This window comes from Apodemus sylvaticus, chromosome 5 (genome assembly GCF_947179515.1).
Source record: "Apodemus sylvaticus chromosome 5, mApoSyl1.1, whole genome shotgun sequence".
NCBI lineage: Eukaryota > Metazoa > Chordata > Mammalia > Rodentia > Muridae > Apodemus > Apodemus sylvaticus.
The window spans coordinates 75193840-75219865 of NC_067476.1; the positions used below are offsets into that span (position 1 = coordinate 75193840).

At 47.6% G+C, this 26026-nt stretch overlaps 1 protein-coding gene across 1 annotated transcript in view; it reads right to left on the minus strand.

Moving 5' to 3' along the window:
- Positions 1 to 291: 291 nt before the first annotated feature.
- Positions 292 to 26026, minus strand: part of Ext2 (exostosin glycosyltransferase 2) — a 135702-nt gene continuing 109967 nt past the window's right edge. The window contains exons 11-14 of the mRNA XM_052183056.1: positions 15469 to 15612; positions 13356 to 13484; positions 12009 to 12091; positions 292 to 936 (exon numbers count right to left, since the gene is read on the minus strand). Of these exons, the coding sequence (XP_052039016.1) occupies positions 798 to 936; positions 12009 to 12091; positions 13356 to 13484; positions 15469 to 15612 (495 nt within the window). The 3' untranslated portion in view covers positions 292 to 797. The remainder of the gene's footprint in view (positions 937 to 12008; positions 12092 to 13355; positions 13485 to 15468; positions 15613 to 26026) is intronic.

Sequence of the window (26026 nt, forward strand, 5' to 3'; positions counted from 1 at the left end):
TCAGCTCTGATAACATGGTAGGAGCTGGAAGGACTCCAGGGTGGCAATCAGAGGCCCCTGTTTCCCTGAGCACACCTATGAAATGGCCAGGCTGAGGGAGACAGACAACCCTGCTGCACTCATCTCTGTCAGGACGCGAGCGCTCATGGCTCCTTCTTACACTTGATGCAAATGGAGCTGGGTCCGCTTGGCTTCATCTTCCTGGATGGTTCTTAGTACAGAGGGTGGGGCTATATGCACCAAACAAGGAAGGGTCCTTGGATAACCAAGAACCAGCATTCTAGACAGAAGAAAAAGGAATAAAAAATAATTTTAATCATATCAAAAAGCCAAAACAAAGAGTTGATCAGGGACTGTCAGGATACATCTTGGCAGCCTGTGCTCTGCTATGTACCTGGGCTTGTGACTCAGGTCCCAAGCACAGTTCCCACCCTCAGAGGTATTGGGATCTGTAGCACATCTTAGGTTTGCTTTCTCCTGAGTCTGGATGCAAAATGACTGCGTGCCTCTGCTGTGACTCCTGGGATCTAAAACTGGACAGCTGACTCCTCTAAGGCAGTTGTAGGGCCAGCGAGGTGGTGGCTTGGGTCTGTCAGCCAAGAGTGATACGCTGGGCTCCAAACTGCAGCTTGTCCCTGAGGCTTCCTTCCTTTGGCATTTCCACAGAGTCCATGGAGATAGGAGGACAACACAGGCTGTGTAGCTCAGTGAGCTCCAGTGTTTGCGGAAGTCTGACCCAGGCCGGCCCCGGTAGTGAGTATCTAGGGCTCCTCCACAGCCCTGGGAGGTGGCAGGCTTCATAAGCTGCCGATATTGGGGAAACTTTTCAGTTTCTCAGGGAAGTCATCTTTGTAGAGCACTGGGTCCGCTCGGTGCTCCACCACCTTGAGGGGCATCGTTCCGAAGACTGAAGCAAACTTGTTGATGCACTCAGATCTGTGGGGCAAACGAGAGGGTGGGGTGAGCACAATGGTTAGCTCCGAGGCAGCAAAGCCCAACACAGCCACTGTCCACAAGAAACTGAAGGTGTTGAAAGGGCACCCGGCCCATCCCTGGGCACTGCAAAGGGCTGTGGTGGGAAGCAAGGTGGCCGGGCCCCTGGCTCGGTCAGAGGAGAAAGTGAACAGGGGATGCTGTCTGCTGGCTGGCAGGTCAGGACATCCCCCTCCCCCTCAAATTCCAGTCATTTTTCAGGCACTAGCAGGCCTCAGACCCAGGTGGATTAGCTCCAACAATCCTTAACCCCATCTCTGCCAGCTATAGGGAAGGAGGATGACAGAAAGGAAAAAGATTCTGCTTGCTAAAGCTGATGAGAAGGAAGAAAGGGTCCTATCCATGTAATGCAAGGAGCGAAGGGATTGGTGACTCTGAATTTCAAGCAATGAGCACTTAGCTCCCCAGCACTCACAGAACGGAAGGACTAAACACCCAGCCACAAGCCTTTCTGACAGCCCCAGCTCACAGAGGGTTTCCTGCGCAACTGGTGTGATTTTGTCACTGCCACACTGGAACCAGGAGCAAGAGTCACTTGGTGACAAGAGCTGGACACAGCAGAGCAGGTCTTCCTTTGCTCCTGCGCCCTCCCAGCCCCCTGGCCCTCAAAGCTGAGCCTCTCCTCAGAGGAAAGGGTCAGTCAGGCCAACTGAGTGTGTCAGCAGGGTGACCAGGACGGGTCAGCACCAGGCCAGAAGGGAAAAGCGGCCTGGGAAAAGTTTGAAGCTGGGGCCCAGAAGGATAGGTTTCAGAGAGTCGGTGCCTGCTTAGGCAGCCGGCCCTGAGAGCTACAGCGAGGAAGGCTGGTGAGAGCAGTCACAGGGCAGGAGCTGCTCCAGGACACTCACCTCCACCTCTCCCTAGAGGTACCCTAAGCTGCTTACAAAATATGAAGAAGAGCTCTGCGCTTGGGAAGGCAGGCGGCCTGGCTGTCAGGTGCGGCCCAGCTGTCAGGTGCGGCCTGGCTGTCAGGTGCGGCCCAGCTTGAGAGCCATGCCATCAGCTCTCCCTGCCTTCTTACACTTCCGAAAAGCTTGTGCCACCAGTGCCAACTGATCACCAACACAACAAAGAGGTAATGTTCACTACAGGCTCCTCTCTGAACGAGTGCTCACCCCAGGGCTCAGGCGCCTCCTCTGTGCCAATCTCTAGTGGGAAGGTTGGGATACTAAGAAGTTAATGTGCAAAAGCTAAAAATAAAATAACATTAAATGGGGTGCAGCCTCTGGGTGGAAGGGTTCTATCTCTTGAGACCAAAGACTTAGTGACAAGACCCAAATTTACTTATTAACCTAACTGCGTGGCCCACTAGGAGGGGCAGAAGGCCACAACTCTAGAACCTCTGCTCCATGCCACTTTACCTTACGTCTTACTGATTTCCTAAAGCATTCCTCTCCCATTTCTGACTCTCTTGCCCAAGGCCTGAGTTTATATTAGCCTCAGGTTATAGGTGAGGAAAATAAGATTCAGAGAGGTTAAGTTGCCTGAGAATGATGGGCTAGCAAGTTGTGGAACTGGGATTCGAACTTAGGCTGGAACTGGCTGCTCTACTCTCCACCTCTGGGGCAGCTGGGTCTCTGGGACTCAACATGATGACACCTTGGGGAGACTGATAGAGGGGTGACCTCTTTTTTTCCTCTCTCTAAAAGTCGTATTTTAAAATTATCTTACTAACTTGTGGGCTTTCATAGGCTTTTCACACATCCTTAGTTTTGGCTGACTGCCCCACTACCCCTTCTCTCCCTCATCCTTGCTTTAACCCTTTAACCCCCAGTATCCCCCCAACTTCTTTTATTTCACACGTATTCTATGGAATTACCCTCCATGGCTGGACAATATAACTTCCAGAAGATATGGGCCATTCAGTGAAAATTGCCATACAAGGCATGGGATATCTTCCTATAGGTTAATAGTAAGGTCTTCCTAACAACACAGGGGATTGCTACTGTCCTTGATGACCCACCATAAAACCACATGGTAAGAGCTTATTGCTGAAGACACTATTCACTTTGGACGTAGGACAAAAAAATTAATCTCAAATGGATGGGACACTCCCTCCCTGTTCACTAGCTTTCACAGTGTTGGGAGTGCTATGCGGGCTCCAAAATAAGACATGTCCACCCATGCAACAGTGCCATGACCGTTACAGAGTAAACTAACCTGTTGCTCTCTGACTGGATTTGAGGCCTGCTTCACAGGATGAAAGGAACTTCATACCTCACACAATCCTGGTCAAAAGCCTATGTCTAGGTAGAACATGGCCGTGGGCCCCAGCGTAGAATGTGTTCTTATTTTGATAAATGGTCATACTATCAAACTGCCTTCTAAATATTCACTTTTATACCTGGGCTTATAGACCTGGGCTGCTCTCAGTATTGGTCAGAGAAGCTTCTTGATGCCGTGGGCAGAAGTCAACAGAGAGACTGTGAAGTGATCGAAGTGCTGGGTGTCAGGCCTAAGCAGGACACCTACATCAAGCCCCTGCCTCTGGGAAGGCTCAAGGAAGCAGGAAGACTGTGAGAGCCAGGGACGAACAGACAAGCGGTGGGGTCTCGTCTTCTAGACATGGTGTAGTTCCTGCAAATATGATATCACAGTAGCTAGGGTTCCCCCGCACAGGACACGAACAAGAGGAAACCAGCCCAAATCCCAGGACTGATGGGGTATGTGAACTCCAGACCTGTCTTTCCTGGGAGGTGCTGGCAATGGACAGCGGATGGGGGAGGGAGAGTCATTCTTTATTGAGGAAATAACCACTGGTAGGTTTCCTATGTTCATTGGACAGCCTCACACCCATGTTGTAGGGGCAGTGCTACCTGAACTTAGGGATTATAAAAAAGACATACACTTGGAAGGGAAATCTGCTGAGGGGAATAGACAGGGATTTGGAGAGAAAGAGGCGATAGATGTGATCATTTTTTCATTGTACGCAGCATGCAGTCTTTGAGAATAAAAGGAGTTTAAAGAGAATGAAAGACAAGGGGATAAGCTGATGGGATCATGCCCAAGAGCTTCCTACTCTCTAATCACAAGGCCAAAGCAGCACAGGCTAGCCCGAGTCTGTCTGTGGCTGTTTGAACAGAGCAGTAGCTCATCACCTCTAATTCCCTGCAGACCAGTGCAGGGTCTCTGGTGTCTGCAGAAAAGGACTGCAGCTCTTGCTGGGTGGGAGTGGCTCGCAGCCCTTTGAGGAGTATTGATGACATCTCCTCTGTAATCAGATCTTCCAGTTGGGCCACAGGAGAGCTGCCACCGGGATTCAGGATAGCCTGGCTGCAGCTGCTGCCCAGGCTGGTCCTGTTCTCTGGCAAGTTCTCTGTCCTCCACATGGTCTGTGCTGGGGAAGTGACACCGGGCCATTCTTGACAGTAAAGGTCCCTGGCTGTCTACACTCTTCTCCCATAGGGCATCTGGCTGGGGAACAATTCGCATTCAACTCCACTAGAGAGCTCCTACAGCTGATAAACAACTTCAGCAAAGTGGCAGGTTATAAAATCAACTCAAGCAAATCAGTGGTCTTCCTATACTCAAAGGATAAGCAGGCTGAGAAAGAAATTAGGGAAATGACCCCCTTCACAATAGCCACAAACAGTATAAAGTATCTTGGGGTGACTCTTACCAAACATGTGAAAGATCTGTATGACAAGAACTTCAAGACTCTGAAGAAGGAAATGGAAGAAGACCTCAAAAAATGGGAAAACCTCCCATGCTCATGGATCAGTAGAATCAATATAGTTAAAATGGCCATTTTGCCAAAAGCAATATACAGATTCAATGCAATACCCATCAAAATCCCAACTCAGTTCTTCACAGAGTTAGAAAGAGCAATTATCAAATTCATCTGGAACAACAAAAAACCCAGGATAGCTAAAACTATTCTCAGCAACAAAAGAAAATCTGGGGGAATCAGTATCCCTGATCTCAAGCAATACTACAGAGCAATAGTATTAAAAACTGCATGGTATTGGTACAGTGACAGGCAGGAGGATCAATGGAACAGGATTGAAGATCCAGAAATGAACCCACACACCTATGGCCACTTGATCCTCGACAAAGAGGCTGAAAACATCCAATGGAAAAAAGATAGCCTTTTCAACAAATGGTGCTGGTTCAACTGGAGGTCAGCATGCAGAAGAATGCGAATTGGATTTGCTTTTTTCAAGACAGGGTTTCTCTGTATAGTCTTGGCTGTCCTGGAACTCACTCTGTAGACCAGGCTGGCCTCAAACTCAGAAATCCGCCCGCCTCTGCCTCCCAGAGTGCTGGGATTACAGGCGTGCTCCACCACCACCCGGCTAATGTTGAGCACTTTTTAAGGTGCCTCTCGGCCATCTGAATTTCATCAGGTGAGAATTCTTTGTTTAGATCTGTACCCCATTTTTTAATAGGGTTATTTGGTTCCCTGGGGTCCAACTTCTTGAGTTCTTTGTATATATTGAATATTAGCCCTCTATCAGATGTAGGGTTGGTGAATATCCTTTCCCAATTTGATGGTTGCTGTTTTATCCTTTTAACATCGTCCTTTGCCTTACAGAAACTTTGTAATTTTATGAGGTCCCATTTGTCAATTCTTGATCTTAGAGCATAAGCTATTGGTGATCTGTTCAGGAACTTTTCTCCCGTGCCCATGTCCTCTAGGGTCTTCCCCAGTTTCTTTTCTATTAGTTTCAGTGTGTCTGGTTTTACATGGAGGTCCTTGATCCACTTGGAGTGAAGTTTAGTACATAGAGATAAGAATGGATCAATTCGCATTCTTCTGCATGCTGACCTCCAATTGATCCAGCACCATTTGTTGAAAAGGCTCTTTCTTCCACTGGATGTTTTTGGCTCCTTTGTCGAAGATCAAGTGACCATAGGTGTGTGGGTTCATTTCTGGATCTTTAATTCTATTCCATTGGTCCATTTGTCTGTCACTGTGCCAATACCATGCAGTTTTTAATACTATTGCTCTGTAGTATTGCTTGAAGTCAGGGATACTGATTCCCCCAGAATTTCTTTTGTTGTTGAGAATAGTTTTAGCTATCCTGGGTTTTTTGTTATTCCAGATGAATTTGAGAATTGCTTTTTCTAACTCTGTGAAGAACTGGGTTGGGATTTTGATGGGGATTGTATTGGATCTGTAGATTGCTTTTGGCAAGATGGCCATTTTAACTATATTAATCCTGCCGATCCATGAGCATGGCAGATTTTTCCATTTTCTGAGGTCTTCTTCGATTTCCTTCTTCAGAGACCTGAAGTTCTTGTCATATAGACCTTTCACTTGTTTGGTTAGAGTCACAGCAATATACTTTATATTGTTTGTGGCTATTTGAAGGGTGTCATTTCCTTAACTTCTTTCTCAGCCTGCTTCTCCTTTGAGTATAGGAAGGCAACTGATTTGCTTGAGTTGATTTTATAACCAGCCACTTTGCTGAAGTTGTTTATCAGCTGTAGGAGTTCTCTGGTGGAGGTTTTTGGGTCACTTAAGTAGACTATCATGTCATCTGCAAATAGTGATAATTTGACTTCTTCCTTTCCAATTTGTATCCCCTTGACCTCCTTATGTTGTTTAATTGCTCTAGCTAGAACAAGTACAATATTGAAAAGATATGGAGAGAGAGGACATCCTTATCTAGTCTCTGATTTTAGTGGGATTGCTTCAAGTTTCTCTCCGTTTAGTTTGATGTTGGCTACCGGTTTGCTGTATATTGCTTTAATGATGTTTAGGTATGGGCCTTGAATTCCTGTTCTTTCCAAGACTTTTAGCATAAAAGGATGCCGAATTTTGTCAAATGCTTTTTCTGCATCTAATGAGATGATCATATGGTTTTTTTCTTTGAGTTTGTTTATGTAGTGGATAGCATTGATGGATTTCCTTATATTGAACCATCCCTGCATCCCTGGGATGAAGCCTACTTGATCATGGTGGATGACCGTTTTGATGTGTTCTTGGATTCGGTTGGCAAGAATTTTATTAAGTATTTTTGCATCAATATTCATAAGAGAAATTGGCCTGAAGTTCTCTTTCTTTGTTGGATATTTGTGTGGTTTTGGTATCACCGTAATTGTGGCTACATAGAACAAGTTGGGTAGAGTTCCTTCTGTTTCTATTTTGTGGAATAGTTTGAAGAGTATTGGTGTTAGGTCTTCTATGAAGGTCTGATAGAATTCTGCACTGAAGCCATCTGGTCCCGTGCTTTTTTTGGTTGGGAGATTTTCTATGACCCTTTTTATTTCTTCAGGTGTTATGGGACTGTTTAGATGATCTATTTGATCCTGATAACCCAAAATATCCAGGAAATCCAGGACACAATGAGAAGATCAAACCTAAGGATTATAGGCATAGATGAGAGTGAAGATTTACAACTTAAAGGGCCAGCAAATATTTTCAATAAAATTATGGAAGAAAACTTCCCTAACCTAAAGAGAGAGATGCCCATGAATATACAAGAAGCCTACAGAACTTCAAACAGACTAGACCAGAACAGAAATACCTCCCGTCACATAATAATCAAAACACCAAATGTACTAAACAAAGAAAGAATATTAAAGGCAGTAAGAGAAAAAGGCCAAGTAACATATAAAGGAAGACCTATCAGAATCACAGCAGACTTTTCACCTGAGACTATGAAAGCTAGAAGATCCTGAGCAGATCTCATGCAGACTCTAAGAGAACACAAATGCCAGCCAAAACTACTATACCCAGCAAAACTCTCAATCACCATAAATGGAGAAACTAAGATATTCCATGACAAAACCAACTTTACCCAATATCTATCCACAAACCCAGCACTACAAAGGATAAAGAGGAAAACACCAATACCAGGAGGGAAACTTCACCCTGGAAAAAGCAAGATAGTAACCTTCTCTCATCAAACCCAAAAGAAGTTAACCAATCAAATTTAAAAAATAACATCAAAAATGACAGGAAGTAACAATCACTATTCCTTAATATCTCTTAACATCAATGGACTCAATGCCCCAATAAAAAGACATAGACTAACCGACTAGATACGTAAACAGGACCCTACATTTTGCTGCTTACAGGAAACACACCTTAGGGTCAAAGACAAACACTACCTTAGAGTGAAAGGCTGGAAGACAATTTTACAAGCAAATGGTCTCAGGAAACAAGCTGGAGTAGCCATTTTAATATCAGATAAAATTGACTTTCAACCCAAAGTCATCAAAAGAGACTCTGAGGGACACTTCTTGCTGGTCAAAGGAAAAATACAACAAGAAGAACTCTCAATCCTGAACATCTATGCTCCAAATGCAAGGGCACCCTCATTCATAAAAGAAACTTTATTAAAGCTCAAAGCACACATTGCACCTAACACAATAATTGTGGGTGACTTCAACACTGCACTTTCCTCAATGGACTGATCAGGAAAACAGAAACTGAACAGGGACACAATGAAACTAATTGAAGCTTTGGACAAATTAGATTTAACAGATATATATAGAACATTCTATCCTAAAGCAAAAGAATATACCTTTTTCTTAGCACCTCATGGTACCTTCTCCAAAATGACCATATAATTGGTCACAAGACAGACCTCAACAAATATAAGAAGATCGAACTAATCCCATGCCTCCTATCAGATCACTATGGAGTAAAAGTGGTCTTCAATAGCAACAAAAACAGCAGAAAACCCACATACACGTGGAAACTGAACAATATTCTACTCAATGATACCTTGGTCAAGGAAGAAATAAAGAAAGAAATTAAAGACTTTTTAGAACTTAATGAAAATGAAGACACAACATACCCAAATCTATGGGACACAATGAAAGCAGTGCTAAGAGGAAAACTCATAGCCCTGAGTGCCTCCAAAAAGAAAATGGAGAGAGCATACACTAACAGCTTAATGACACACCTGAAAGCCCTGGAACAAAAAGAAGCTATTTCAGCCAGGAGGAGTAGAAGGCAGGAAATCATCAAACTCAGGGCCAACATCAATCACGTAGAAAGAAAGAGAACCATACAAAGAATCAACAAAACCAGGAGCTGGTTCTTTGAGAAAATCAACAAGATAGATAAACCCTTAGCCAGACTAACCAAAGGGCACAGAAACAGTATCCAGATTAACAAACTTAGAAATGAAAATGGAGATATAACAACGGAAACTGAGGAAATCCAAAAAATCATTAGATCCTACTACAAAAGCCTATACTCAACACAACTGGAGAATCTGGAGGAAATGGACAGTTTCCTAGGGCCTGATTTCTTAAGCCGGTGCCCCACCTCTACCTCTACTGTGAGCTTGTTCACGGCTGCCAATATATTTGAAATCTGTCCCTTTCGCTCCTCACAGAAGCCCTCGGGCAGGCGGGCCGGCGGGCAGGCGGGCAGGCGGGCGGGCAGGCGGGCAGGCAGGCGGGCGGGCGGGCGGTTATATCACAGCTGCCCTTGGTCAACAGCAACTCGCACTCTGTGACCTGCTGGCTCAGCTATTCTCTGCTGTTAACTTTCAGGGCTCCAGTAAACAATGAAGATCACAGACCCTGTCCCTGTGCAGCCTTCCCGTTTTGAGCTCTACCCTGTCTGTCTGTCTTTCCTCTCCCTAGACTGCTTCTGCTTTCACTATCTCCCACATGTAGGAAAGCCTCCATGCTTCCTTTGGCTGTGTCTGGGCAGGTTAGTTCCATGCACCGTCATGTCTGCTCCCCTGCACAGAGGGCAGGCCCTCTCAGCCGCATATCCCACTGATGTCTCCCATGGTTAAATCTCCTGCTGCAACCATTGCTCTGTTCAAGGGGCAAGTGTTCACCAACTCTTCATCCTCCTCCTATATTATTTGCAGTGGAAGGTCCTGCCATTTTTCTTGATTCCAAAACCCAAGTTACTCTGTCACTACTCTCCCCACAGCCTTCCCACACCTACAAAGGTGGCCACAAAACTCTAGCTTGTCCTCCTTGGGAAAGTTGTAGGCACTTTTATTTGTGATTCAAACTGCTTGTCTACCCATCTCTCCAATAATCTTTCCATCCTAAGGGGTGCTTTAAATTAATCTCAGAGCAATTCCCTGAATAAGTTAGTCTCCTATTCAAATCCTCAGTGGCTTCTCAGAGTCTAAAGGAGAAACTAAAGTCCTTTAATTGGAAGTTCACAGTCTTTGCAGCCTGGCTCAGAGGGAATCTGTGCCTGCCAAGCCAACCTTGAACTTGCTGACGGAACCTATCTCAGTTCCCCTCCCTCTGACTTGATTGTCTTCCTCAGGGGATCAAGGTCCTGTGTGTGTGTGTGTGTGTGTGTGTGTGTGTGTGTGCGCACCATATGAGTACAGGTACCACAGAGGTTACTTCCCTGAAGCTGAAGTTGGGTGTGGGAACTGAACTGGGGTCCTTGGGAAGAGCAGCAAGTGCTCTTAATGGGTGAGCCATCTCTCCAGCCCCCTGGTGATTTCTGAAGCCTCCTTGAATATTTGTCACATTTGACAAACTTATTCTAAATAACAACCCACCTGGCAATAACAATCCTGTCTTGTCTCCCTTATTAAACTGCACTTTCCTTGGGGGATGTGTCACAAATGCAGATTAGGTTTTATATACATATAAACAAATACATGGCTGCTGTGTGTAAGCCATTGTTGGTAAATATAAATCACTAGGTTCTACAGAGACTGTGACCCTCTCGGAATGCACTGACTCCACGCCAGGCTGGCTTCCCAGGTCTCTGCTGAAGCAGCCTCCACGCCCCCCCACCCCCCATCCCTCGCAAGGGCTCTGGGACATTGGTCTGTCCTAAGTGCTCTACCCCTGCCGCTAACACAGCTTTCAGTCTGCTATGCTCTCAGGCTAGAGAAGAGTTGCTAACCCCAGCGTGAACCCCAAGGCTGTCACCAGGTCAACTTCTCCCTTCCCTGTACTGTAGCCTTCATGTTAACTCACTGACAACCACTTGCCTTAATGCTATGGATTCTCTCACCACAGGGAGCAAGGTAGGCTTTAATAACCATTTTGCCTACTCTGGTAGAATTACAACTGGGGCCTCTTCCCAATGAGCTATGGTAGATAATTAACTCTGCCATCCTTACAACGTTTACAGTGTTCCAGAGGACACTCATATATGATTTCACATCAACTGTTGGTAAGAGACACGGCTTTTGAGTCAGCTGTCTCTAGTCAGCTGTCTTGAGGGAGCTAAGGAGGCTACTCAGAGTCAGAAGACATAAAGCATCCCGAAGTGAATATCGAGTGGGAGGGTCTGGAGGATTTTCTTGCGGCTGTGGACTTCACAAGTGAACTCTGTCAGCAAATGCACATGCTGCTCCTCTGAAAGGCTACTGCAGCAGTCTTGAGTCCACTGGGGTCCTCTGATGACCATGCTGGTCCCTTCAGTCCCGAGGGGACAGGACACAGAGTGTGAAGAATGAGCAGAGCCAGAGCTCTGTGGGCTGGGGGCAGTGAGGACAGAGCTCTGCAGGCTGGGGGCTGTAGGACAGTACGGATTCCAGTGGGCACGAAGAGAGACGTGCATGCCATGCTTCTTGGGATCCTTAGGCCAGAGTGACATGCCACATTCAGGAGTGATTGCATAGGAACTGAAAGGATGGTTCAGAGTCACCCTTCTGTTCCAACCCTCAGAGCTTGGCTGTCAATCCTGCCCTTGGCAGGTGACATAGTGGGGCCAGCGGAAGCAGTGGTCTCTGCTGGGCTGGGTTTAACTTTTTCTAATCAAGCATTACTGTAGCACAGAGCTATTACCCAGAGAAGCAAGCCTGTGTCTCCTTGGAGACAGCTCACTCCATTCAAGTGACTACAGACAGTTAACCACTGCGTCTACACAAAGGATCAGCTTCTAGAGCTTAAGGCCAGCTATACTTTTTCAGACCCTCCAGCCATTACAAATTGAGTGAGTAGCATCCCAAATTAATTTGCTGGGTGACCTGGGTTTGAACTAACTCAATTCCCACAGTGCCAAAGGAGGTGCTGGCTTCCAGCAGCTGTCCTTCTATCTCCAACATAGTCCCACAAACAGGCTCAGGCAGGAAACAGGGCTGGGGCGGGCTTCTCTCCAGAGACACACTCACCTCTCTACCATGTGAGTCTGGTCGAGGGAGAGCCCGTCAATGGCCGTGCACTCAGGACACTTGAACTTCTTTCTTGGGGTTACCTGATGAGGAAAATGAAACATACCTTGTTGTCAGTGCCCAGGACAACAGCCACGCTGTGATCCACCACGCAGGCTTCTGTGCTGTGAGCAGGGGTAGCTTGTGCACCCTGTGCGTGTATACACACATGCATATGCGCACACACCTCAGCATTCCTCTATTCAATTTGGTCTGTCTCAGCCAAGGACAGAACTCCCAGGGGCCCAATAACAGTGCTTGGAGGGTTTTCGCCTTCTGTAACTGGGAAGAAGTCGTGATGACAAGCTCCTTAATTCCTGTTTAATGACTGTTTTCTCACTGCCAAGGTCCTTGTATAAACACCATTTGTTCTTGCAGCCACGAGGGCGATGAAATACAGCCTCCCACAACTTGCAGCCAAACCTTTAGTTCCAATAGGCAGCCTTTTGCCTTCTCTTGCTAAGGCCCAGGGCTGGGGCAGCACCTCTGCTGGAGATGCCGGCTCATTCCCAGTTCCCTTGGTGTGGTTGGGGGGAACTACCCAGTCCTCACCCTGAGAGGACTCTGTCCTGACTCCTCTTAACCCCATCCCCAAACCTGAGACTCTTGGTGATCATTCTAGTAAACCCAGGAGAGGCTGCTCTGGAGATAGGTAACGGGGAAGGATGGGAGGATGGGCCAGCCGACCAGGGCAAGGTCAGGACTCACCCACCCACATATACTAAGTCCACAAGAAGTAGCCACAGCTAAGCACATGTTGAAAAAAGAAACTTAAGGTCTAGGGTCCCTGGAGAGCAGTCCTCACAATTTATAATCTTCCATTTTTCTTGCAGTCCCTTGCTCTGAGTCACTCAGGGACATGAGGGCGGAGTCAGTAAAATGTCATCCATGCTACCAGCCTAAACTTGGAAGATGGTGACTCTTCCAGGCTGAGAAAGTCAATTTCTCACTGTCCAATTTCACATAGGTTTCTAATCCAGGAGGTAAAGACAGTTCTGTCCATATAAGTGGACTTCTACTACTGACCTGTAACTTGGGTTATGATTTTAGCAAACACAGAGTTTCAAGAATAAAATAGTATCTTTTTAGGCTCAAAGACTTTTTTTATTTTCAGCTTTTCGTATGCTATGGCAAAGGTACTTCAAAATTCTGATCTGGTGGATCTTTAAAATCAAGGATCAGGGGAACTGCACAACCATTCTACTCTCTGTGCACAGAGGCCAGCACTTATTTAGTTCCTACAGCTTCTCAGGGTCAGGAACAACGCTGGGTCCCAGAGAGCCAAGCCAGGGTGGCATGGGTTCTTACCTTGATGACGGCTTTCCCTGTGACATTAGCCACCAAGAAATTCATGGCGATGTCTTCACAGTTCATGTGAGCATCCACCCAGTTCTTGATGTCCCCAGGCATTTTGTAGGTGTACAGGTAATTAAAGTACTGTGGCATTGGACAGACATGAAGAAATAAAGGCAGCTTAGTGGTGCTAGGACAAGATTAAACGTAAGAATTTTTCTGGTAGGGAAAGAAAAATTAAGGGGCCCAGTGCCTTTAAAATGGACTCATAAGATGGCTCACAGGTAAGCCTGCTGTGCACTAAGGCACATGTGTGTTGTGCGCACTCGAGGATACACACATGCACACACACACACACACACACAAAGATTGACTTTAATGAGATTCTTGGTGGGTGACAGACAAGAGTAGATGGACTGCACACATGGGCTGAGTTCCCCTTTAAAGAGAAAACATGCAAATAAATACTAGGCAGACAGTTTTATTTATGAATATTAAATGTAATAGAACATGGGTGTGTTATAAAAATAAATACTTCCACTGTCTTCCTATTAATGCAAAGTGTGAGCCAAAGATATAAGTGGTCTCAAGAATGCTCCAGCAGGTTTTTCTGTGGGCCACATTCTGAGCTGAGAAGGAAGGCTCGTGTGGTTAGCCACAGAACAAGAGCGAGGCAAACTTGAAATTACCGTAAGGCCCATGAATGAACTAGAAATTAATGGATCAAAAATAATTAGGCAGTGTGGAGGTGTGCTCCTCCAGTCCTAGCATCTGGGAGCCTGAGCCAGGAAGACTGTGAGTTCAAAGCCAGCCTGGGGACCTAGCAAGATTCTGCCTCCAAAAATAAATGCATGAACAGATGCACAGATAAGTACTTACACTATTAAGATGAACTCCCAAGGTTATAAATGATATTCAACTGTGTTTGTTTTATTAAGACCAAAACCTAATTTTTGACCTAGAATTTCAGGAAAGTGGGAGCAGCAGTGATTAGCTGACTACAACAGAGCAGCAAGGGGCTGCGCTGGGCTCTACAGGCCCCACGGTGCAGGGCTGCTCTGGGCTCTACAGGCCCCACGGTGCAGGGCTGTGCTGGGCTCTACAGGCCCTATGGTGCAGGGCTGCGCTGGGCTCTACAGGCCCCACAGTGCAGAGCTGCGCTGGGCTCTACAGGCCCCATGGTGCAGGGCTGCGCTGGGCTCTACAGAGCTCTACGGTGCAGGGCTGCGCTGGGCTCTACAGAGCTCTGCACATTAGCTCTCCTACTGCTGACAACACATGAGTTATTCTTTTTAATTAAACCCTGTGCTTCCAGGGAGAATGCCAGAGCTGGGCTGAATACTCTAAAACCAAAAGCACAGCCCCCAACCTTACCCAAACACACAGTCAAGGGATGAGAGTTAGGAGCAGGAGCTGCATTTGCAGAGGACTTGGGTTCAGCTCACAGCATCCATGTTGTGTGGCTTACATCTGCTTGTAACTCCAGCGCAGGGATCCAGAATGCCTGGACTCTGCACTCACACCCTTACAGCCCTCTTCCCTCATGTCTGCATAACTAAAAATAGTAGAAGTACATGTTCTTGTTTATTTGTTGTTTTTGTCTTTTGAGACAGAGTTTTTCTGTATAGCCCTGGCTGTCCTGGAACTAGCTCTGTAGACCAGGCTGGCCTTGACTTCAAAGAGGAAAAATCTTAAAATACATCAAAACCATGAAGTGCTGAGTCTCAGAACATAGATGGCAACTCTCCCCTTATCAGAAACAGGTCAGAATTTATACAGTAAGGGTGATGTTTGCTTGGCCCAAGGAATGGCATTGTCGGAAGGTGTGGACTTGTTGGAGTAGCTGTGGTCTTGTGGGTGTGGACTTTAATATCCTTGTCCTAGCTGCCTGGGAGCCAGTATTCTGCTAGCAGCCTTCAGATGAAGATGTAGAAATCCAACCTCTTCCTGCACCATGCATACTTGGATGCTGCCATGTTCCCGACTTGTTGATAGGGATTTTTGGTGCTTCCATATTTACAAGAAGTACCATACAACACAGCTTTTCTAAACCCAGTGAAGGCCCCAGAAATGAAACAAATGAATCAAACAGGCCCCTCATGCTTGCACACCGTGCCCTCACCCTCACCTTGTGATAGAAGGCTGCACCCGTGAGCACCATGGACACCTCATTGGTCCACTCAGACTCATACTTCCACTTGTTCATCTCGTGGTCCCAGAGATGCAGGCGGCCTGGATAGCCCACCAGCCGGTCAGGGAACTCCCGCCAGACCTAGGGGAAGAAGCACACCAGTGAATCATCCCCGGCTTGGACAGCCACAGTTGCTGAGGCCCCCCAGACTGGCCTCGGCAGACCCCTGTGGTCAGAGTCTGAAGACTCTGCTGGCAGGTGCTCGTATTCCACCAGTGCTCCGAGACAGAAGGATTTGATTTCTTCTAGAATGTCACGTACATGCCTGGCCACTTCAAGTCATGTGGAAGAAGGGCTGGCTGAGTATTGCCTATGCCAGCTAGCCATGACACTGCTGCCACACTCGCCTTGCATAAGATACATTTAGGAAATTAAACAGCTGTTTGATAACTAAAATGAATCTTACTAACACGAATGGATCACACTCAGAATGTGAACTCTGGGTTGGGGTCTGGTGGGTGGCAGCTCCCTGTGTTCTGAGAATCAGCCCTTCATGATCCCATGCCCTGGAGCATTCTGGGAACAACTCATCTCTATATTTGGGAAGTGTCCTCAGAGTTCACACTTTGGGTGGACAGAACATAGTGCACTGGACATCCAGGAGGCATGTCTGGTACTTTCTTCCTTGTGTTTCCTATAATTTAGTTTGACCTTTAGAAGCAAGGAGGGAGCTTGAGGGGTGGGGTTCAGTTGCTCAAGTACCTGCCATGAACACAGCAGGATCTTGAGTTTCGGGCGAGATCCCTAAAACCTATGTAGGCAAAAAGCAGGCACACAGTGTCCCCTCCAGCCACAGCAAAACTTCAGGTGGACTGGATCGAGGGAAGTCACTGCTGTTGACTGTGGACACTACACCTGCACACTGTGTACATACAGCCACACTAACACGTGAGACCAAGTGAGATGGCTCAGCTACTAACAGTGCCTCTGCCAAGCCTGGTGACCTGTGTTCATCCTGAAGACTCACATGGTAGAAGGAGAGAGGTGACTCTGGCAGGCTGTTGTGACCTCCACACAAGCACCATGGCATGCCCATGCCACACCCACAATGAATACATTAAAATGTAATAAAAGGCTTAAAAAAAACCTAAGCATACACCACTCCCCAATCCCCACCCCACAAATAATAAAAGGCTCAATAAGCAGTGACAATTTGGTGTCTGCCCTCCATGATGCTTCTCTGTCTCCTCAGCTGGCTTCAGCAGAATTCTAAAGGATAGCACCCTCAAGGTCCCCCTTGTTCCCTCAGACACCTCTTTAGGGAATCTCACCTTATCCTAGCCGCTGAAAGGCCCAACATCTTTCGGGCTCCCCCAGCTGGGTAAATAACAGTCTCTCTCCTGACATGCTGTGCAGGGCTGTACTCTATGCGGCCTCTACCTTGTGATCTGAACAGCTGTGGTTGCCTGCACCAGACAGACCCTCACCAGATCAGGCCTTTATGGCTGAACTGCCTTCACAGAGAAGGGCTGGACTGGGGAGGTCGGCAGTTCTTCCTCTGAGATTCCAGCCACTCCCTATCTCCCGTGTACCCCTCCCAGCTGTATGCAATCCTTTCCAGTCTACACGTAGCGTCAGGGGGTGCTGCTGCACATGGGAGGGGAAGGGCTGGCTGAAGCGGACTTCTCCTTAATACTGCTTTTTAGAAATGGTCAAGCATGCTGGGTTGGGACTTTTCTGAAATGTGTTTTGCTCTTATTTTTGTTTTTGCTTTTTTTTTTTTTTTTTTTTTTTTTGGTCACTCATACTTCTGTATGTAAGCCCAATAAAATCATTCGCCTGGCTGGACTTGGGCAGTCAGTGTGTCACTAGGATGCTGTCTACAGAAAAGTTAACAACCTAACAACAGCTGGAACAGAACTGATTCCTAGCCCAGAAGGATACCCTCAAGTTTCTCTACCTGGGTAGCCCGCTTGTCCCTCAGGCAGCCCTAGTTCTCCTTTCTGGATCATTCCAAAGCCCTGCTGGCTCTCCCTCAGGCCACCTCTAACTGCCACCTCCACCACTCCCTGGATCTCCAACCAGATCCCATGACAGCCACCTCTTCTCCCCCATGCTGCACCTCCTGTCCTTTCAAACCATAACTTGGCCAGCATCTCTAACAGGACCAAAGTCCTACAAGTATTCTGCATAATTCAGTCAGTAGGCTCTGTCCTATTGTTTCATGAATATTTTTATTATGTGTTTATCTATAGAAGCAATTTATGATTATATTAAAGAGTGGCAAACAGGTTCCCCACCATGCAACAACACTGAATCTAGACACATATATACTACATACATAATATAGGACATATCAATACTATTCTCCAGGACACAGCCAGGGTGCTGGCAGCTGCTTCCATCCTTTGGGGCTACCTGGGGCTCTCATAAGAGAACCACACACTAGGGGCTTGGATCAGAAACTACTCAAGTTCAGGCAACTAGAAGCCTGAGTCAAGTTTGTCAAGGCTGTGTCCCACTGCCACCTGTTGGCAAAGACCCTTCCTTGCCCCTCCCTAGCCTCTGGTGCTTGTCAATTCCTTAGTCTTTTCTTGGTCAACAGATGCATTGGTCTAGCCCTCCAGTTAAACACAACAAGTCTCCTCACTTGGCTCTGTCTGGAGTTCCCTTGATGCATGGATTCCACCCAACAAGCAGTCCTACCCTGGTGGCTTCATTTTAACTTGGTTATCTCTGAAAAGCCCACTGTCAAATAAAGTCACATTCTGAGGTAGTGAGGGTCAAAACTTGAACACATCCTTTATGAGGAGACACATTTCAACCCCTAACATCTCCTGGAAATTCTTTAAGGAACATCTGATATCTAAAACAAACAAACAAAAAAAATGGCTTCTTCTTTCACCAGGGATAATGCGGAGTCCTCTGTTGTTCAGGGTCACTTGCATACCATCTTTAACCTCGTTGGTCTCTGTGGTCTGTGCTCATGACTGGACCCCAACCCCCTGCATGTGCTGTGTCTTCTGGCACATTTTCCTAGCTTCACAGGGTGCCTCTGCCTAAGCATTGGTTCCCTCAACAGGCCGTCTTAGCTTCTGAGGTCAGACAAGTGTCACCTGCAGCCCGCACCCCTCTGTCACACACTTGCAGCCCCCTTCTCTTTACCAGCCTTTCACTTGCACTATCACTTTAGTCATTGTGTTTCTCTAGGAGTGCCTCCACTGGATTCAGACAGACGCTTACTCACTGTGGTATCCAAGCCTAACACACGCACTATGCACACCATGCTCACACCCGAGGGCACACAGGGGCTCAGAAGAGAGGGGAGCCTTCCTCTTCATCATTGTCATAACAGTGCACACAACTACAGAAAGAGGCTTGCATAGCACACACCACTGGTTAGTGTCAGTGGCAAACTTGAGGGTCCCAAGAGTGACAGGCATGGGAACAGTCTCCCACAGCAAGTCATATGTTGCAAACTGCTTTTCCAGAAGCTGGGGAGGGATATTTGCTGAGTCACTACACCGTTTCTTCAATCACCTCTAGATTTCGTGGGACCTCTAATCCGCATTGTGGGCATGACCTGGGAGTTATAAAGAGAGCTTACCCTTGTGTGACATTGATGTACCTAGCAGGGTACTCACAGCCTTGTCCTCAGTAACACCATGTTGTCACCAATGGAACTAATGGGCTAAGGACAAGATGGCTGCCCACACATAAGTCCAAGGCAGACGGTTCCCAGGCCGTGAGCTGCTGCTGTGTGCTCTCTCCTGTAAAGTGTGTATTTCAGCAGATAAAACACTATGATGCTTTTACGGTTTTATAGAGGCAAGGCAGGAACAGTTATGTAAGCCATAACTTCTGTCTGTGGGCCAGAACAGACTGCTTTCCCTCAGCATATGCAAGCCATAGCACCTGGCTGGCTAATCTGCCTCAGTGGACACTCTGCATCTGAAGGGCTGCAGCACACACAGCCAAACAGCTGGAAAGACAAGATGAAGGGATATGTCCAACTCTGCCTGTACAGCTGGGGATGGCAGCTCTTTCCTGTTGACTTGGAATCAATACTGCTGTACACTGAAGGAGGCAAGTCCCTCCCCCACACGCAGTCCCTGTCCATCAGCATTATCATCTCCTTTTTATTATTATTGTTACTATTATCTGTTCAGTTTTTGGGTCAAACACTGTTAAGATTTCACTACAGGGTTCTTCCTGTTGGCTAAAGTCACTTACCAGCCTTCTCTCCGGGACTTAATCCATAACACCGAGTCACAGACTGTCAAACTACAGTGTGCTGAAAGGGCCCAGAAGTATCCCGAGTCTTAGGTTCCTTTCCTGAGCTCTGTCTGTTCTGAGTCCCTCTGTCCTTGACTTACCGCAGGCAGCTGGATCCAATCAAGATGCCATCCGTGTCACTTCATCTATAACTTGCAGCGATTGTGAGATCCACAGAGGGAAGGAAGCAGGTGGAGGCCCTCACTAACCGGCCAGTGTAGGAGCATGCTGATCATGCGCACAGGAAAACACTTTCCCAGCCAGAGCAACAGTGCCCACTCACGCCCTCCTCACCGAGCACCTGCTCCAGTCCCGCTCCTCTCTCCTCTAGGATCAGAGCTCACACATTTGTCTCTGAGACCCACCTACCTTGTTCTAGTTCCCGCTCCAGTCCGGCCACGGGCCTTCTAAATAGCACCCTGGTGGATAGTTACTGGCATAGCCCTGGGAATCGGAATCTGTAATGATCTGGATTTCTGTATGAATACAGATTACAGATTCACAGTATTGGCACAGCTGCTTCTTCCATGTTCTTAACCCCGCCCCCCCCCAAACACCACTCACCTACTCAGAGAGATTTTCTGTTCTCATGACTCACAGATGCAATTACCTGCATTATTTTCTACTTTCTTTAAAACAAAACAAATAACTCCCCAAACCAGAAAGCCACGAGGTCTTCTGTGGCTGGTAAAGTTGAAACAGGTCTACCTTTGCTCAGTAGCGGTCTAACCAGACCTTTGCATCCATAGACACTTCCCAGGGGCACACGGCCACTCTGACTGCTGCCCCACCGGACCAGTCACCATGGCTGGTTGCTGTTTGCCATCTGGATTAGGTGAGCACTAATGTCCTTTTAGGGCAAAGATCTTCTACGCTCCCTGCTCTTCACAGCTTGGTATCTGGGAGTGAATCCATCAGTGGGATCTGGGAGTGAATCCATCAGTGGGATCTGGGAGTGAATCCATCAGTGGGATCTGGGAGTGAATCCATCAGTGGGATCTGTTTCAGGCTGTATACTTCTGAACAGACTGGCTTCCACCAGTGAACTTTGTTGAGTGTCGCATACATTAGGCCAGCCCATAAATGATTCTGAAGAGAGGATGTATGCTACCTTCTGATCCAGCCTGGGGTGCATGGTCAACCTCAGGAATCAGAGAAAGGAGAGGAAGGATGTGGCCACACCTGGTGTCCATCTGGAGATGCAATGCTGACACCAACAGTAAAACAGGCACTCTCCAAAGTGGCTGTCACAGCCTCCTGCTTCTAAAGGCACAGTTCCACACTGCCACTGGACTGTAGGGATGACACAAGTTCCAGGATGACTGAGACCAAAGTGCAGGGAGAAGAGGTAGGAGAAGCTGCAGATGGTGTATGCCTGTAACCCCAAAGAAGTAGCAGAGGTAACAGCAAGTGTGTCTGAACATGGTTCCACGGGGTGCCCCACTGGGCAATGGTTTGATGTTTTTCCTTGCCTACAACTTTTGAGTTGTGTCAACTGCTAAGAATCATAGTGGCACAGAACTCTATGAACTAGCTCAAACCCTGTGGTCCCATGCTTGGGTGAGCCAAGGCAGAGCTGAAAACAGACAGCAACATGCAAAGATCTTTAATGAGTGGTCTCTTTCCTTTGGCTCTGTCTTGTATGCTGCCCAGATGTGGAGGCAGTAGCTGGCTGGCTTCCATTAGGAAAAGAGTTACAGGATTCATTGTGTGTGTGTGTGTGTGTATGTGTGTGTCTGTCTGTCTGTCCATTTCTGAATGCACATATGGAGGCCAGATTATTGGGTATATTCCTGAGACAGGGTTCCTCACTGAACCTGGAGTTAGCTGCTGGCAGGTAAGCCCCCAAAAACCATGTTTCTGTCCCTCCCCCGGTGCGAGGATTATGGACATGCCTTTTCTGTGGGTGCTGGGAATCTAACCTGGTTTCTCACAGTGGCTGGCGAGTTTGGCTAGTGTTCTTGCCCACCAGGCCCTCCCTCTAGGCCCCAAACCCACCTTTTACACTTGCAATTTCCCAAGGCAAAGTGCAAAGGGGGCAAATGGGTTTCTTAGCCCAGGCTCTGAATTACACCAGCAGATGTCAGTTGGTCAAGAGATGGCTCTTTGGAAAGCTGAGAGAGCCTTGGTTCACACCGAGGGCACAAGGGAATGCTGACTAGAGTAGGGGAGCCCAGACACTGTCACCTTGCGCCTCCTAATGCTGACCAGAATTGATATACACCTGCACAAACAGTGTATTTCACAGTCAGCCATGAGACCCTTTCAAGCCCTAGCAGAGCTCTGTTTAAAATCAGCCAAGCAGGAGGACTAGAAGCAAGGGGACCTCCAGGATTTTGGCAGCACTCTCATCTGTTCCAGTCTGCCCAGAGGGCCAGGCTTCGGTATTGGGTACATGATGTGTGCTTCTTTTGAGTGGCTTCTCCAGGCCCAGGGATGGGCTGTGCTTAGCTACAGTGGACACAGGACTGTGTGCCGCTCCATCGTTCACAGGTGGCCACTACTGGGAAAGCATTTCTGCAAAGGCAGTGCTGAGACCCCTGCCTTATCCTTGAATCCACATCTGATTACCGATGGTGTGAGGAGATTCCGACTGGGTGATGGGAGCTCTGAGGCCCCATTCAGATTGTTTTCCAGATCTGCAGCCTTCAAGATCATCTGGAAGGGAGAAGTCATTCCTCCAGTTACTCAAATATTCCTTCCACAGATGAAAAACTTGACCTACGGAGGAAGTGCCTTCCAAGGCTACATGGTTTGACCTACGTGGGTCCAAGTGCTAAAGCAGCCTGTGCATCGAGTCCCATGGCTTCCTTCCCACCATTCTAAGAAACAGGCCCTCCCTCTGAGCTCAGCCCCTCACCTGTGAAACCTGGCAGCCAGACTGAGGCTAGTCTGCATCACTCACAGTGCCAGCACTCTTCAGCCTGTGGGTTGAGATGGGTACTGTGAGAACTACAGAGCCCACTGATCATTCAGATAGACAGCAGAGCAAGGTTGGGGGCGGTGGGCATGGGGATATGACTCGAGGCAGTGGGCGTGGGGGGACATCACTGTCCTTCTACTCCCATCAGCACTGGTCTTTCTAAAGCAGAAACATCATTATGAGTGTGGTTTCCATTTAGAGTCAGCAGCTACATGTTCACGGTATAAAGCAAAGAGGCCTCGTTAGCTGTGCGCGAGCCAGTGTGTTTCCACAGCACATCCGAGCGCTTCCTGTAACCTCAGATTCTAGGGCAGAGGAAGAAGCACAAGACCAGAGCAGCTGACTGAAAGATTCAACCTGACTACTCTTCTTCATGAGGCAATGAATCTTTTCTGAGAGACAACGGAGGAGGGGAGGAGGGTTTAAGTGAGGGGCTGGATGGGGGGATGCCCAAACTGGTTCTGTGCTCTTAAGACTCCTACCCCATCTCCACCTCCCAATTGTTTTTCTTTATTTTCTGGAGTCTTGGGTATAGTTACACTGTTTCTTGGCCTGGTCTTAGGAGACTGTTCAATGAAGTTAAAACCATGATCGGCAGGCAAATGGATATTTCCTCAATTCTATAAAGAAAGGACAGGCAGGCTGCCTTTACTCAGTGGACTGCTACCGAGGCGTCAGAATTCTGAATTGGCTGTGGTGAGGCTCAGTCTCAGTGACTGTAGACCGGGGAGGCCCGAGCTCTGTGCAGAAGAGAGTGAGCTCTGTGACCTCCAGCATCTGCTGAGGTGGCTCACATCGCGTTGCATCGGACGACAAGATGCATTCAGAGGAAGAAAGGATACTTGCCAGCTGCTGTGCCAGCGAGCTCCAGGGCCCTCCTGCCTCTGCTTCTCCAGCTCTCCTGGACTTGAAGTGTGTACTCAGCTTTTATATAGGTGCTGGGCTCCATCCCAGGCCTTCACACTTTTACAGTGAGCACTTTACCCACCAGCCATCCCCCAGGCCTTGTAGTTGCTGGTTTGTGATGTTAGACCTTTTGGAGGGTGCATTCTGTGTGCTACCACATTTCCTGTGCATTGTCCTGCGGGCTAAGTGGTCTGCCTCTTCCACTTGCCGCCGCTGCTGCCTGTGAATCCTTCTTGGTGGGAAGTCTGTCCGTGCCCTTCTCTTTCTGGCTGGATGGCTGGGATTTTACTGCTGACTTCTGAAGAGCCTTTGTATGTCTGCTGTGTTTACTTCTTTGTTGGACATGTGGTTTACAAATATTTTCTCTGGTCTGTAGCTTGTCTTTTCATCTTCGTTACAGTGTCTTTTAAGGAACAAAATATTTTTATTTTGAAAAGGCCCAATTTACCAATTTGTCCTTTTATGAACTAACCTTTTATTGTCAAGCTCAGAACTCTTCTCAAACTCCTTGAATCTGAACCCCCATCCCACCCCAAACACCCAGTTTTGTGCTTTACATTTAAGTATGTGATTTGCTTTTGGCTAATTTTGTAGAGGGTGTAAAGTTTGAGTCAAACCTCTGCTTGTGGAGGCCTCAACTTTGCAGAACTGTCTCTGAAGGCCCTGCCTCTTCCTGGAACTACACTAGTACTTTCTGTCAGACGCGGTCTGTCCCAGGGGCGTCTTGGAGCATCCCACACTTCAGGGAGAGGGGAGAAGAAGGTGCGTCTTGCTGATCTGAGGCTTTCAGGGAAAGCAAGTGCTATGCCCATTAGGAAGTGGGGATTCGGGGAAAAGGCTGAGGGAGACACCAGAGTAGAAAGGGGACTTGAGGACTGGGGACAGAGAAGCAGAGACATGAAGAAACTTTGAGGGCTTCATTCTATAGGAGGGAAGTTTAATTACAAAGTTAGGATGGAACCCCTTTGCCCACAGTAAGGCAAGAACAGCATAAAATTCTTCTCTGCCATTTGTTTACTGGCTGGTAGCACTCCACTGCACAGGGATTATGGGGACCTATTACTCCAACCGTTCTTTATAATTCTACTCATAGGTGTCAACATAATGTCCAAACCTTAACTCCAGTCAGTCTGCAAGTATTTACTGTACAACTTCTATGAGCCAAGGGTCTAGGCAGAAAGCTTCTGAACGAGGCTTCACAATCTCTGCTGGAAGGACCGCACTACCACCAAGGTTTGTTTACTGTCAAGCCTGGCATCTCTGTTGCACACATGGTCAGTGGCTCTAGTCGGAAGAAGCGGCCTTTTCATTCCCTTCTAAGAGCTGAGTGTCAACATGTGATTATAACCTCCGCCCAAACCCTTATATCTTTATCCCAACCCAAAGGCTACAGGGCACCTAGAAGTATGACTTTTAAACGTTGCCAAGTTTTGATCTAAACCAGCCAGCAGACAGTAGCAAATATACAGCAGCCATGATTAATGAGAACCCTAGGCACCAACTTCCAGGCAGCAAGAAGTACATACGATCTGAGAAGTGAGCTGTGCATATCAGATGGAGAGCTTGTCTTGCTTTCTAGAGATTCACCCCACAGTTTGGGCATCTTCAAGGACAGAGGCCGCCACCTTGAGCCTTTCAGCATTTCCCTCCTCCTTTCATATGGCACCTGGTGTGACAGGGATCATAGCCTGTCTTAGATGTGGAACTTGGCAGGCTACAGTCGTGTGCTCTGACAACGAAAGGCATGGTCTCATGTTTGCGAAGACCCGTGTGGTTTTCCTGGGAACTCCAGACACTGCTCACGGGGAGCTGGGCAGCTCAGTGCCTAGTGCTGTGTGTGGCATTTACAACACTCCCCTGTCCCTACACCACATTCTGCCTGAGCTCCTGGGTTTAGCATCTCTATCACCATCAAAGCAGATAAGCAGTCCTGGAAGAGAAGTCCCTCTCACCTGGAAACCATAGCTAGAGTCTGAAACTCTGAATTCCAGAAGTGCCAGAGTTCCCTGTGATCAATCTCAATGAGACAACAGGCAGACTTGAGACAATAACCCTCAGAGACAAGAGTCTGCTCAGGGCTGTGTATCACTGCAGCTAGCTCCTGCTCAGTGGGGTGGGGGTAGGGGGGCGGTAGGGGTGTTCAAGCATCACACAGGCAATACCTAAAACTGTCCTTTCTACACTGTGAGCATGGGCTGTTGAGGCCCAGGGCTGCCTAGATCCAGACCTGACCAGCATTCACCAACCTGCCTCCCTTATGAGTGTGCGGGGAGGAGCCACCTTGGACAGGGAGACCTGCAGCACAAGCATGGGCCCTCCTCCTTGGGACAGGGACAGCTCTCTAGTGATGCTTCATTTACGGTTATGTCTTCTGAACTTGCCCTCAGCTGCTCAGTGGGAGGACAGGACCACTTCACTCTATCTCCCACCTGGGTGCTTTTCCAAAGGGTT